General features: G+C 36.2%; 1 protein-coding gene across 1 annotated transcript in view; it reads right to left on the minus strand.

Annotated features, from left to right (window-relative positions):
• Window positions 1–575: 575 nt before the first annotated feature.
• RXYLT1 (ribitol xylosyltransferase 1) overlaps window positions 576–15,227 on the minus strand; it is a 37,182-nt gene continuing 22,530 nt past the window's right edge. Inside the window, exons 4-6 of the mRNA XM_074226227.1 lie at window positions 6,533–6,847; window positions 2,749–2,919; window positions 576–1,613 (exon numbers count right to left, since the gene is read on the minus strand). Coding sequence (XP_074082328.1) covers window positions 1,193–1,613; window positions 2,749–2,919; window positions 6,533–6,847 — 907 coding nt within the window. The 3' untranslated portion in view covers window positions 576–1,192. The remainder of the gene's footprint in view (window positions 1,614–2,748; window positions 2,920–6,532; window positions 6,848–15,227) is intronic.

Raw genomic sequence — 15,227 nt, forward strand, 5'->3', positions numbered from 1 at the left:
TATTAGAAATTAACTTGTCTTCCTCACTTTATGGACAATAAAATGGAAGTTTAGGGAGATTAAGGAATTTACTAAAGTCACACAACTAGAGAAGTGGTGTCTGTGAAGGCTATTGAGAGGCAGTACATCATCTTAGTGTATTCAGGGCTAAATCTGGAATTAGGATCACTTGGGTTACTTTGTTAGAATGACTTTTCTCTTAGGAGCTATCCAGAAACCTGGGCAACTTCTACCCTAACCTCTATCTGCTACAGTAATAAGAATCTGTTTCTAACCAAGTGTGTCTTATCTTGATCCTCTTATTTCTCTTACTATGTCTGACACCATCTACTGGGGTGGACCCTTACCTTGCCTATCCATAACTACCATTTAACACCAATCACCTGACTAGTTTCATCTGTTCTTGGGGGGCCTCTCTGCATTGTGATCTATATCCCTGTCAGGTTGCTGACAAAGCACACAATTTCTTACAAATAATGCAAATTAATATACACATATATGACATGCACACAAGGACATTCAGCCTTTGATACAAGATTTTGAAGATAGGCACATATTGTGAAAAGAGCTTAGAATTTCTGAGAAAAAATTTTAATTCCATTTCCTTTTTGAAGACAGAGAGTGAGGAACATAAATCAATATACATTTATACATATATCCAAAAGGCAGAAAGGATAGCCTTAGGGATAAGAACCACAGAATTTTAAAAAATGAGTTAACAAGATAAGTTAGAATTTCTAAGAAAAAAATTTAATTCCTCTTCCTCTTTGAAGACAGGAAGAATGAACTACCTGAACTAAATATACACTCTCTATATACATACGTTCATGCACGTGTGTGAGTATATGTGTGTATGTGTGTAATATATATGTATTTTTTTTAATAGAGTAAGCTGAGTGATAAAAGTCATGACATTTTATGAAATGGGCAAAAAAAAGGTGAGACAGGTTGGCATTTTGGAGAAAATATTTAATTCCCCTACCTATTTGAAAATTGGATGAGTAAGCTACACAAGAAAGCCCCATACCCCATTGCTCAGTAGACTAATAACTGTAAACCACAAAACACATTGTTTCTTAAGAACACACACACACACACATATATATATATTTATACACACACACACACATACACTAAAAGTTCTGAAAAGTATATTTTCAATCACGTCTAAACTTTGAGTTCAAATTAATGATTAACCTTTGTTATCACTCATTAAAAAGGAGTGTTCTAAAATTTTAGTGAATTTCAGTCTGAGCTGTACTTTGAAGTGCTGATACCACCCAAGTAGTGTTTTTCTTCTCTCAATCTTTTCTTGTAAACTCATATTTTTCTCTTTTTCTAAAATAGCAGGAAGTTCTTTCCAGTTGTTAATGAAGATAAAGGGGGCCCCCATAGCCTTGAGCAGCTGCAGTGGAGTGATAGGAGATGTGGAAGCATTCCCACAATTGCCTGGGGTCATTACATCTTCTACAACGGGAATGGAGCCAAAGGAACAAGCCTCATAAATTCGGTAACATTCTGTGTTCACTCCTACAGGACACAATGTGAGATCACTCTGAAGTAAAGCATCTTGATAGTTCTTCAAACTTGCATTTGTTTCTTGAGGCTGCCACCTAGAAAATAGGAAAGGAATGTAAATTCCCATTTCATACTAATATTGTTTTTAGGTAGAAAGATCATTTCTTAATATCAAAAGCTAGAATGGTGAAAAAATTAAGTCAGCAAATCAGAAAATAAAAATCTTATCTAACATGAACTAAAAGCATTAAGACATGTTGATGTTTAAACTCATAATAAAAAAGAAAAATTTTGGAACTTGCAGTTATTGAAATTATCAATGTTTTTATCCAAAAACTTCCTAAAAACTTTTACAGTTAATATTTGAACTTTTTTTTCCTATTTTTCCCTCTTTTTGAGTTCTATACACTACATATATAATGCTAAATTTACTTTAAAAGCCAAACTGGGAATAGATTTTAATAGTTGGAACAATCTACTAAAATAATTTAAATTAAACCATCCTGAAGAGTACAATAATAAAATTTTTCTAGCTTAATTTTATTGAAAGTTTTTTTTATAAAGAAGAGAATCAGAGAATTCCAAATTCTTATAAAAGTTTTAAAAATGATTCTAAAATTTTTTCAAATGAAAATCTTACACTGATATTCATGGACTGTCCTGGGTTTCCTCCCTCTCCCCACTTAAAATATTTATTCAAATACTGCCATGCAAACATAACACTTCTTTGATACTTATGATGTATTAAATGAATCAACCGTAAGTTTTTCTCTATCAGTTTTTTTCCTTCTATATTTGCTGATCACTCCTATCCTTTTCCCAATTCTAAGTCCATGGTGGCATGGACTTCTCAGAAGCTATGAGGGAGCCATGGAATCCTGAAATAGGACAATGAATGCCAATGAGATTATTATCTTTGTGGCATTCAATACATCTCAAGAATGTAAAATCAACCTAGCAAGTGCCACTAAGGCAAGCTCTAGAAAATGGCTTTGCCTTTGACTGTCAATATTATTTCGAGTCCACCTTAATGGAGCTTCTGCCCACCTTAAAGTCCCCTCTTGTCTCTGTAAGATGCCCCTAAAAACTTTTGATCCTATTGTACTTTCTACAGGTAAATAAACCAAGCAATTATCTCTTTTGGACTTTTTCATTAATACCCCAGGGTTAACAAGGTCTTGTGCCTGCCTTTGGTAAAGCAAGGGAATATGCAAAGGAAACAGAACTTACTCTTCTCTGACTGTAATCCAGCACAACTTATTGTTTTTATCATTTTTCAAAATGTCCATTAGAGTCTCCCTGGATGAATTTTTATAAACAGTTCCTAAGAAATTGCACAAAAATGATCTCTCATCATGCAACAATGACCAACTAGGTTCCACCATAGGAAAATTCCTGTATCTATAAAAATAAACACACAAATTAGTGCATAATATAGTATACCATTCTGCAATTCAACAGAGGAATGAAATGTATAATTTGAAGTATTTTTGTACATCTGATCATTACTTATAAACCAATTATTGAAAAATCATCTTTAACAACATTAATGACATCAACTACTTTTACCTCCTATTAGATAGAAAGACTATCTAAAGTGCACCTGTATTTCCCTTTTATATTTCCCATTACTAATCTACTTTTTTTGTGGAGGTTATATTTAAAGTTTTGCAACATGACATGCATAATCCTAGGATGTTGGCTGGCAAGGAGGCTTAGAAGGCATGCAGACCAAGAGTTTCCAAACTTTTGTATATGAGAACTCCCTTTTAAAATTTTTTTAAAATTTATTTAAGGCATTGGGGTTAAGTGACTTGTCCAAGGTCACCTAAGCTGGGCAATTATTAGGCGTCTGAGGTCGGATTTGAACTCAGGTCCTCTTGACTCCAGGGCCAGTACTCTATCCCCTGCACCAAGTAGCTGCCCTGAGACTCCCTTTTTTAGATTTTACAATGTTCCACAGGCATGACAGTAGTTGTACTGTCAGTATTTGTAAATTAAAAGTACATTATCACAAAAAGCTACAATGAATTCATAACACTTAAATTAACTTGCAGTTTGCTAAGAAAAATGGCATTTGTGGGGTAGCTAGGTGGCACAGTGGATAGAGAACCAGCCCTGGAGTCAGGAGTACCTGAGTTCAAATCCGACCTCAGACGCTTAATAATTACCTAGCTATGTGGCCTTGGGCAAGCCACTTAAACCCCATTGCCTAGCAAAAACCTACAAAAAAAATGGCATTTGAAAAACCGTAATATCTATTCATTTGACATTATTCAGTCAACAGGAGGCATTTTGCTCCTTATACTATGTCACATTGAATATTTTATTGGAGCTAAATTTTAAAAAACCAATGACAGTGAATGGTAAGGATAGAGATAGTGATAGTGATAGTGATAGTGAATGCCTGTCCACTGGTCCAGATCAACTCTCAATTTGCAAATGAGTAAAGTGAGTAGGAGAAAAGTTAACTGACTTACCTAGGATTAAAGAACTAAAAGAACTAAAAACCCAACTGGAGTAAGAACCAGATACCAGACCAGTGTTTTCCTCAACCACACTACCTCTCCAAATGATAATTAAACAAGTCTTTTTGCTTAGTTAATCTAGTTTTTGAAAATTGCTACTAAAAAAAGGAACCATATAAGATGGTTTTCAGATTGATTCCTCATCCCTCCAGAAAAGATAATAGAAATCTGTTGCATTTTGCTAATGTTGATTAGGATAAAACAGCGATAAACCATGTTTTTAAAACCTAACAAATCTGGTGTAATATGATCCATCTGTAAGGGGAATGCCAGCACAATCTTACACAATTGGTTACCAAGAGGTCCCCTATTATAACATAGTAATACCTACCATATTAATATATTCTTTTAGTATTGTGTTTTACTAACTGCATTGTATTAGCTTTAAAAATTAAAAAAATTATTTAAAGCTTTGCATGCAATTTTTTTTTTAGGTTTTTGCAAGGCAAACGGGGTTAAGTGGCTTGCCCAAGGCCACACAGCTAGGTAATTATTTTAATGTCTGAGACCGGATTTGAACCCAGGTACTCTTGACTCCAGGGCCGATGCTTTATCCACTGCGCCACCTAGCTGCCCCTGCATTCCAATTTCTAACATCATATGCCAAGCCCTCCAGTTCTTTCATGTGGAAGATGTCAAATCCTATGTAAACTTGACTGAAGTTCCATGGTATTTGGCTGCTTGCAATATATCCTCTTTGATCTGTGAACTCTGGAATTTGGTGATGATGTTCCTGGAAGTTTTTGTTTTGAGATCTCTTTCTGATGGTGATCAGTGGATTCTTTCAAACTGTATTGTGCCCTCTGGTTCTAATATAGTAAGGCAATTTCAATGATTTCTAGAAAAATGCTGCCAAGGCCTTTTTTTTAAAAATCATAACTTTCAGGTACTCTGATAATTCTCATATTATCTCTCCTGTATCTATTTTCTAGGTCAATTGTTTTTTCCAACGAAGAATTTCACATTTTCCTCTTCAATTTTTTTGATTTTGTTTTATCATATCTTGATGTCTTAAAGTCATTAGTTTCCACTTGTTCAGTTGCAATTTTTTTAGTTTTTTTTTTTTGCAAGGCAAATGGGGTTAAGTGGCTTGCCCAAGGCCACACAGCTAGGTAATTATTAAGTGTCTGAGACTGGATTTGAACCCAGGTACTCCTGACTTCAGGGCCGGTGCTTTATCCACTATGCCACCTAGCCACCCCAATACTGTCTTTAAATTAAGTTCTAATAACTACTCATTATTTCTAGATAGCAAATTTACCACAATAATTTCAATTTGATATAATTCAACAGCTATTTATTGAGCATTTTTTATGTGTAAGGGATTATAATAGGTCTGAGAGGTCCATAGCTCCATCCTTTAAAGAGCTTATAGTCCTTCAGGGAGGAAGGCATATACACAAATAAGTATGATAAAAGTTAAAATGTGGCAAGTACAAAGTAATCCTGAGAAGGACTATAAGAAAAATTTTACTTCATGGGAGCAGTGATTGGAAATTGGGCTTGCATTTTACTCTATATTGAGCCAATGAAAGTTTCTCAGGAAGACAATAACATAGTCAGGCTAAAATTTATGGGGTATTAAACAAAGTGTTCCACCAAGAAGAATTGTAAAAACTCTGAATTCCTATGTCAGTTACAAAGGCAAGTGTTGAGCTGAATGGTTTCTATATATTTTACCAGTCCACAGATAAATTTTCCTGTTCTGAAAAATTTTCAACATAACTGACTCCATAATTTTCCTTTTAATGTCATAAAAATTAAAATGTTCAATTCTGAAAGACGAACACTTTGCTGAGGAGGTGTGGGGTGAATCTAAAGGGAAGAAAAAGATCTCAATAGAAAGATATGTGGTAGAAATGCATTTGAAGTATTGGGGATCACCTCTGTCAATGCATGAGAATAGGAGGGGAAAGGCCAAGCTTCAGAATAGTCTTGTTGGAATACAGAGGGGACAAAGGAAGTGGTATTGAAATTGAATTGTAGAAAGGGGAGTAGTGATTTCTGGACAAGTTACTATGACCACAAAACAAATCAGTTAACTGTTCTGGGCCTCAGTTTAACTATCTGTAATATAGAATCAAAGCTAAATTTGTACTTGAGTAAATAAATGTGAGTTATCAATAATTAGATATAGAATTATGTATAGTGAAATATAAACTAATGTTTTACCTTATAGGCAATAAGGAAGTCAATGAGGGTTTCTGAGCAAGATAATATGGTTATGGAACTTAATATCAAATAAAATTTTTAGTCAAAAAGAATTTTAAAAACTCTGAATTCACTCAGTTACAAAGGAATGGGAACTGGTTGATCAATCAATTCAACTTCTTGCTTCTGTGAATTTTACCTGATCCTAATAATCACAGATAGATAACTAATTGAAAAATCTTTAAATAAAGTTGATTCCATAATCTTCCCTTTAATGCTATAGAAATTAAAAATGTTCAATTCTGAAAGAGAATGTAATTATATTTTATACTTACGTGGCTACCCCTAAAGGCCACTGGAAAACATCTTCTTCATTAATCCAGGGGCTATCATAGATTACAAAAAGTAGTTCCACAAAGCCTCCATGTTTTTTAAGATGTGGATTAATCCATGTGTTATCACAAAGTTCATTTCCAAGTAAGACAACAGCAACATGTTGCAGTTTCCCTGCTTCTACTAAACTTTTTGCATAGAGTAACCACTGGGTGGCGAAAGTGATCTTTTTGTCCTCTCTTCCATTTAAAACAAGTACCACATTATCCATCTCAATTGAAAAGTATCCTGGAAGAAGGGCTGGACCAGTGATGAAGCTGCAACATTAGAACAAAGGAACTTGACAACTGGATATATTAAGACATTTAATATTCATTGCAAATCTTGTCAAAATTCTGCCCAATTTTTCATGAAAATATTTCTTATAATTGGACAATTCATGTTCTTTTGAAGTCAAGTTTTAAATGATGGAGTATTGTAGACTTCTGCCAAAACATCACAAACCAAGTAGAAGCAGCCCCTTAGAATATGAGGCGTTAAGGTCAAGAGCAAAGAGAAAGACATCTGACTTCACAGGCAGTATGACACCTGTTCCAGGCAATGGGTTCACAAGGAGTGATATACTACTGGAGTGACATGTATATGTATGAGAGAGAGAGAGAGAGAGAGAGAGAGAGAGAGAGAGAGAGAGAGAGAGAGAGAGTGTGAGTGTGTGTGTGTGTGTGTATAAAACTAAAATATTATTACTCCTCCTCCTAGTACTGCTACTACTATCCTTATAACCTCCCTCCTTCACATATGCATTCCTATGATGTAAGAAAATAACTATGTATTTATATTACATAATAAATATAAGATCATTTTCATATTTATATTATGTAATAAATACAAGGTCATTTTCATATGTCAAAGGTATGCATATATGAAGGGGGGAGGTTGTGAGGATAGCAGTAGCTGTACTAGGAGGAGGAGTAATAACAATAATAATAGATAACATTTATAGAGCACTCAATCTGGGCTAGGCATTCTAACTGCTTTACAATTATTATCTCACTGGATCGTCACACAACCCTAAGGGGTAAATGCTATTTTAGTTGAGAAAACTGAGGCACACAATGGTGAAGTGACTCAACCAGGGTCATACAGCAAGTGAGTGTCTGAGGCTGGCTTTGAGCTCAGATCCAGGGCTCCATCTGCCAAATCATCTGTGAGAACAAGGTCATGGGGCCAGCAGACTAGCTCAAGGGGAGGTGAAGATGATGATGATGATGATGAACTGTCTAAAGGCTCTGTATGTCCAAGGGAGACTCACTCCTACCTTTTTATATGCTGCTTTTCTCAGAGCTTGATGCTTAAAATCACCACAAATGGTATTTGTATGTGTATGTGTATGTGTGTGTGTGTTGTGTGTGTGTGTGCGTGTGTCCACCCACACGAGTATATGTGTCCTTGCAGGTGTGTCTATGCATCTCTGTGAGTGTGTACCTGTGTGTGTGTGTGTGTGTGTGTGTGTGTGTTAATTGCTTTACAGGATAGCCCTTTTAGGCTCATATATGTACCAATTGTAATTTTAATCACAAATAAATTTTACTTAATTCAGTGTGGGGGGGACAAAAGTTGAATTTAGTCCAAAAAACTGTTGGAGTTTTAGCCCATCTATATAATGTAAATAGCTTGTATAACATCATTTTTCAGTTTTCAGTAATTTTCATAGGCATGTAGAAAATCATAGATGATTGCCTATAAGTGGAATTAGTGATTTGATTAGCATTTATTAAATGTCCTCTATGTGCAGAGGAGTATTCTAAGTATTTGTAGAGATATTGAGATAAACAGCAAAATGTACAGTATTTTCATATTCAATGAGGCCTTATCAATGACTTTCAAATGGAGTTTAGCTGAACCATATTATTTTTCCTCTTCAAATATGAAGTCTTTAAAACCAGAAAGGGGGTGGGTGGAGGCAAGATGGTGGAGAGAAGCAGAAAGTTGTCTGAAATCTCCCCAGTTTCTCTCAGAAATAATGTTAAATAAAGCTTCTAAATGGACTGTGGAGTGACAGAATCCACAAAGAGACAGAGAGAAACAGCTTAATTTTTCCATCTTAAGATATCTTAGAAGGACTTCGGGAAAGTTTTTTTTTGCCCAGGACAGGTGGGGTATGAGGAGGTTCTTAGTAGCAGCATAGATCAGAAAACAAGACCTGGCTCAGCAGGCAGCTGTGAGACCTCCAATCCCAGTGCAGAAGGTATGTTGTGAAGCTCCGGAACCCCAGTTCAACAGACTTGACTTGCCTGGGCCATCCCAGTACAGCAAGCAAGCTGTCAAGCATCTGAGCCTTCAGGATGAAAGCCAGTGACTAGACCCCTGGCCCCCCAGCACATGAAGTTTGGGACAGTGCCTCCTCAGCCCCAGGAGCAGAGATCAACTTTAAAAACCATGGGAAAAAAAGGCTTTAAATTGAGTAAAAACATAAAAGCTGTAACTGTAAAAAGCTACTATTTGACAGGCAAGATCAAAACACTAACGCAGAAAAGAGTGGCAAAATGCCTCCATGTGAAGTCCCAGAGGAAAAATATGAATTGGTTTCAAGCCTAAAAGTCCTCTTGGAATATCTCAAAAACAATTTTAAAATCAACTGACAGAAGAAAAATTAGAAAAAGAAATGAGAATTGTGCAAGAGATAGTCAACTGCTTAGAAAAGGAAGCACAAAAATTGACAGAACTGACCAAATTGGAGGGAAAAATCCACTGAAGAAAATAACTCCTTGGACTTCCATCCAAGATGGCGGAGAGAAGACAGGCACAGTTCTAAAGTCTCCTGATCTCTTCCCCATCTATCACATGAAACAAACCTCTTAAAAGAAATCTGAACCACAAAACCCAGAAAGAAAAGCCAGGAGAAGGAACATCTACCTCAGGATTTGTCTCCCGCAGCAGCCTTGGCTGAGTACTGGTGGGTGAGTCTGGGCTCAGGGAGAGGATCAGCCCCGGATCAGCAGATTAACAGCTGAATTGGAACCAGGAGTCTGAGGGCCCAAGAGCTAGACCTGCTGGATCAGTGGTGGGGCCGGATGAAAGGGGCTTGGGCCTGCAGGGAAGCAGAGGTGCAGGTGTTGGGGCAGTCCCTCAGGAGCTTGCAGACAGGGCTGGGGGGGAGAGGTCTGGTGCAGGAGAGCTGTGGACACCATCCCTGGGCTCCTCAGGTCTGAGAAAATCTGAGTCCATGCCTCCACTGCACTAAAGCCTCCTCCCAAACAAACAATTGCAAAGTACTTCTGCCTCAGGCCCAGGTGTGTGAGCAAAAGAACCAGCCCAGCTGAGGAATGACCTCAGGCCAGGGTAAAGCCCACCATTGATTGAAGGCAAAAGAATTCAATAGCTCCAATTCCTTCCCTCAAGCAAAGGAAGAAAGCCTCTCAACCAAGGTCACAGACACTCCAGAGAAAGCAACCAGCACCTCCTACTGGCCAGCCAGAGAAACTGCACTCAGTAAAGCCTTTGGCGATCCCAAGCCCAGGTGAACCAGCCCCACCCAACTCAAGGTCTTAGCATAATGAAGAAGGGTCAGCGGAATGGTGGATCCATAGAAAAATTCCTGGAAAGGAAAGACCCCAACTCAGAGAGACCTGGAACCTCTGAGGAGAATACAATCTGGTCTCCAGCACAGAAAGACTTCCTTGAAGAAATAAGGAAGGAGCTTAAAAATTTGGGAGAGACAATTAATATCTTGCAACAAGAAAACAAAACCTTAGAAAGTACATTTGGACAAACACAAAAGGAGAATAAATCAGATCCTCAAATGAGCAAATGCAAAAAGAAATTAATTCTCTCAAAACCTCAATTGGTCAAATGGAAAGCTCTTTCAAAAGTAGAATTGACCAATTGGAAAAGGTTAATGAAGAAAACTCCTCCCCCCCAAAAATAATGGAGTCTACAGAAACTAATGACTCCATGAGACAGCAAGAGTCAGTTAAACAAGATCAAAAAATAGAAAAAAATAGAAGCAAATGTAAAATACCTCATCAACAAAACCACTGACCTCGAGAATAGATCGAGAAGGGGCAACCTGAAAATTATAGGACTTCCTGAAAACACTGAAGAGAAAAAAAGCCTGGACTTAATATTACAGGATATAGTGATGGAAAACTGCCCTGATATCATGGAACTGGAGGGCAAAGTAGTTATTGAAAGAGTACATCAATCCCCACCAGAAAAAGATCCTAAAATGAAAACACCAAGGAATGTTGTGGCCAAACTCCAGAACTATCAGATAAAAGAGAAAATCCTGCAAGCAGCCAGAAAGAAACAATTTAAATATCAAGGAGCCACAGTAAGGATTGCGCAGGACCTGGCTGCATCACTTTAAGGAATAAAAGGGCCTGGAATGAGATATTTTGAAGAGCATGGGAGCTTGGAATGCAGCCAAGAATCTACTTTCCTGCAAAGTTGAACATTCTCTTCCAGGGAAAAAGATGAACATTTAATGAATTGGAAGAATTCCAAAAATTTCTGATGAAAGGACCAGAGCTAAACAGAAAATTTAGACATCAAACAGGAGGTTCAAGAGACAAATGAAAAGCTAAAAAAAAAAAAAGGGTGGTAAAAGGAAAAAAATGCAATCCAGTAAGTTGAAACTGGCTATATCCTAGCATGGGGCGGGGGAGATTCTCATAAATCTTGAGAATTGTAACTCTAACAGAGAGAACACACCTAGCCAGAAACGATGGACATTCATGACCTATCCATGAGACTGCTATCTAATGGGATGTAACTGGCTTTAACCCCACTTGGGAGAAAGACTCTAATAATTCTTAGGAATTCTGACTCTATTTGATAGAATATACTGAACTAGAAGGGACAGACACTCAGAATTTTCTATGACTTAGATAGAATGATCTAAAAAAACACTACCTCCTTAAAAAGGGGGACAGGAAAGAGACTGGAGGAGGGAGGGGATTGGATGGGGTAAATCTCATTACACTAAGAGGTACAAAAAACCTATGGTAATAAAGGGGAAGAAGGGAGCAGAGGAGAAACACCTGAATCTTCTTCACATCAGATTTGGCTTAAAGTCAATCTACACATATTCAGTTAAAAGGGGAGAGGGGATGGAGAAAGGGAAAAAGAGTGGGGGAAAAGGGGGAAATAAAAAAGGAAGGGAAGGGGAAAAGGGAAAAAGGGAAAGAAGAAAGAAAGGGGAGGGTGTGATATAGCAGGGCAAACACACTGAAGGGGTCTTATTCAAAAACAAAATACTCGGGAATATGGATAAAGGGGGAAGAAAGGGGGAAAATGCAAACAGAGGGAAGATAGCACGGGGGACAATAAAGAATTAGCAATCATAACCTTGAATGTGAATGGGATGAACTCTCCCTTAAAACGTAAGCAAATAGCAGAGTGGATTAAAAACCAGAATCCTACAATATGCTGCTTACAAGAAACTCATTTGAAGCAGAGAGATACATATAGAGTAAAGGTAAAAGGTTGGAGCAAAATATATTTTGCTTCAGCTGAAGTAAAAAAAGCAGGGGTAGCAATCCTTATCTCAGACAAAGCAGTAGCAAAAATAGATAGCGTTAAAAGAGATGAGAAAGGAAACTTTATCCTCCTAAAAGGTACCATAGACAATAAAGACATTTCAATATTGAATATATATGCACCCAGTGGGACAGCACCCAAATTCTTAGAGGAGAAGCTGAAAGAACTACAGGAAGACATAGATAGCAAAACTCTACTAGTGGGAGACCTCAACTTCCTGCTTTCAGATCTAGATAAATCAAATCATAAAATACACAAGAAAGAAGTTAAGGAGGTAAATAGATTGTTAGAAAAATTAGATATGGTAGACTTATGGAGGAAACTGAATGGGGATAGAAAGGAATATACCTTTTTCTCTGCAGTACATGGAACTTATACAAAAATTGACCATGTACTAGGACATAAAAAACCTAATGATCAACTACAGAAAGGCAGAAATAGTTAATACACCTTTCTCAGATCACAATGCAATAAAAGTCATATGCAATACTGGGCCAAGGAGATATAGACCCAGAACAAATTGGAAACTGAATAACCTCATATTTAAAATGAATGGACCAAAAAACAAATTATAGAAAGTATTAACCATTTTATCCTAGATAATGATAATAATCAAACAACATACCAAAACCTATGGGATTCATTCAAAGCAACTCTCAGGGGATATATTATAGCTCTAAATGCTTATATGAATAAATTGGAGAAAGAGGCAATGAACTAAACATGCAACTAAAAAAATTAGAGAAAGAACAAATCAAAAATCCCCAATTAAATACCAAATTAGAAATTCTAAAAATTAAGGAGAAATTAATAAAATCGAAAGCAAAAAAAAACTATTGAATTAATAAAACCAAAAGTTGGTATTATGAAAAAACCAATAAAATTGATAAACAACTGGTCAATTTGATTTACAAAAAGAAAGAAAACCAAATTGCTAGTATCATATATGAAAATGGTGAACTCACCACCAATGAGGAGGAAATTAAAGTCATAATTTGAAATTATTTTGCCCAACTCTATGCCAATAAATTTGATAATCTAAGTGAAATGGATGAATATTTACAAAAATATAAGTTATCCAGGTCAAATGAAGATGAGATTAAATACCTAAACAACCCTATCTCAGAAAAAGAAATTCAACAAGGCATTATTGAACTCCCTAAAAAAAAAATCTCCAGGGCCTGATGGATTCACAAGTGAATTCTACCAAACATTTAAGGAACAATTGGTTCCAATCCTATATAAACTCTTTGGAAAAATAGGGAAAGATGGAACTCTGCCTAACTCTTTCTATGAAACCAATATGGTAGTTACCTAAACTAGGAAGAGTTAAAACAGAAAGAAAATTATAGACCCATTTCTCTGATGAATATAGATGCAAAAATCCTAAATAAAATCTTAGCAAACTGATTACAAGTCATCACAAGGATAATAAATCATGATCAAGTAGGATTTATTCCAGGAATGCAGGGTTGGTTCAATATTAGGAAAACTGTTAGTATACTCAATTTTATCAATAACAAACCTATCAGAAACCATATGATCATATCAATAGATGCTGAAAAAGCATCCATTTCTATTAAAAACACTAGAGAGTGTAGGAATAAATGGACTGTTCCTTAAAATAATTAGCAGTATCTATCTGAAACCATCAACAAGCATTATACTCAATGGGGAGAGGCTAGAGGCATTCCCAATAAAATCAGGGGTGAAACAAGGGTGCCCATTATCACCACTGCTATTCAATATTGTCTTAGAAATGTTAGCATCAGCAATTAGAGAAGAAAAAGAAATCAAAGGAATTAGAATTGGGAAGGAAAGAGACAAAACTCTCACTATTCGCGGATGACATGATGGTCTACCTAGAGAATCCCAAGAAATCATCTAAAAAACTACTGGATACAATTAGCAATTTTAGCAAAGTTGCAGGTTATAAAATAAACCCTCATAAATCCTCAACTTTTCTATATATGTCTAGAAAGAAACAGCAGGAAGAGCTAGAAAGAGAAATGCCATTCAAAGTAACCTCAGACAGTATAAAATATTTGGGAGTCTATTTGCCAAGACAGATTTAGAATCTTTTTGAAAACAATTATAAAACACTTCTCACACAAATTAAATCAGATTTAAATAACTGGGCAAATATCAACTGCTCATGGATAGGGAGAGCTAATATAATAAAAATGACATTTCTACCAAAACTAAACTAGTGCCCTACCAATCAAAATTCCAAATAATTACTTTAACGAGTTAGAAAAAATTGTAAGTAAATTCATATGGAGAAATAAAAAGTCAAGAATTGCCAGGAGCTTAATGAAAAAAGTGCAAACGAAGGTGGCTTAGCACTACCCGATCTAAAATTATATTATAAAGCATCAGTCATCAAAACTGGTTGGTATTGGCTAAGAAATAGAGTGGTGGACCAGTGGAATAGACTAGGTGTAAAAGAAGTAGAGGATTATAGTAATCTGCTGTTTGATAAACCCAAAGAGTCAGGCCATTGGGATAAAAACTCCCTCTTTGATAAAAACTGCTGGGATAATTGGAAGTTAGTATGGAAGAAACTTAGATTAGACCAACACCTCACACCCTTTACCAAGATAAGATCCAAATGGTTAAAGGACATAGACATAAAAAACAATACTATAAGCAAATTAGAAGATCAAGGACTAGTCTACCTGTCAGATCTATGGAAAGGGGAACAGTTTATGACTAAGGAAAAGTTGGAGAACATCACCAAAAACCAATTAGATGATTTCGATTACATTAAATTAAAAAGCTTTTGCACAGATAAAACCAATGTAATCAAGATCAAAAGAAATGTAGTAAATTGGGAAACAATCTTTACAACTAATGATTCTGACAAAGGACTCATTTCTAAAATATACAGAGAACTGAGTCATATTTTTAAAACAAAAAGCCATTCCCCAATTGACAAATGGTCAAAGGATATGCAAAGGCAATTTACAGATGAGGAGATCCAAGCAATCCATAGCCATATGAAAAAATGCTCTAAATCATTAATTATTAGAGAAATGCAAATTAAAGCTTCTCTGAGGTACGGTGCACCTCACACCTCTCAGATTGGCCAGTATGACCAGGAAGGATAATGATCATTGTTGGAAGGGATGTGGGAAATCTGGGACACTATTACAC

The sequence above is a fragment of the Macrotis lagotis genome, chromosome 2, assembly GCF_037893015.1.
Source record: "Macrotis lagotis isolate mMagLag1 chromosome 2, bilby.v1.9.chrom.fasta, whole genome shotgun sequence".
Taxonomy (NCBI): Eukaryota; Metazoa; Chordata; class Mammalia; order Peramelemorphia; family Peramelidae; genus Macrotis; species Macrotis lagotis.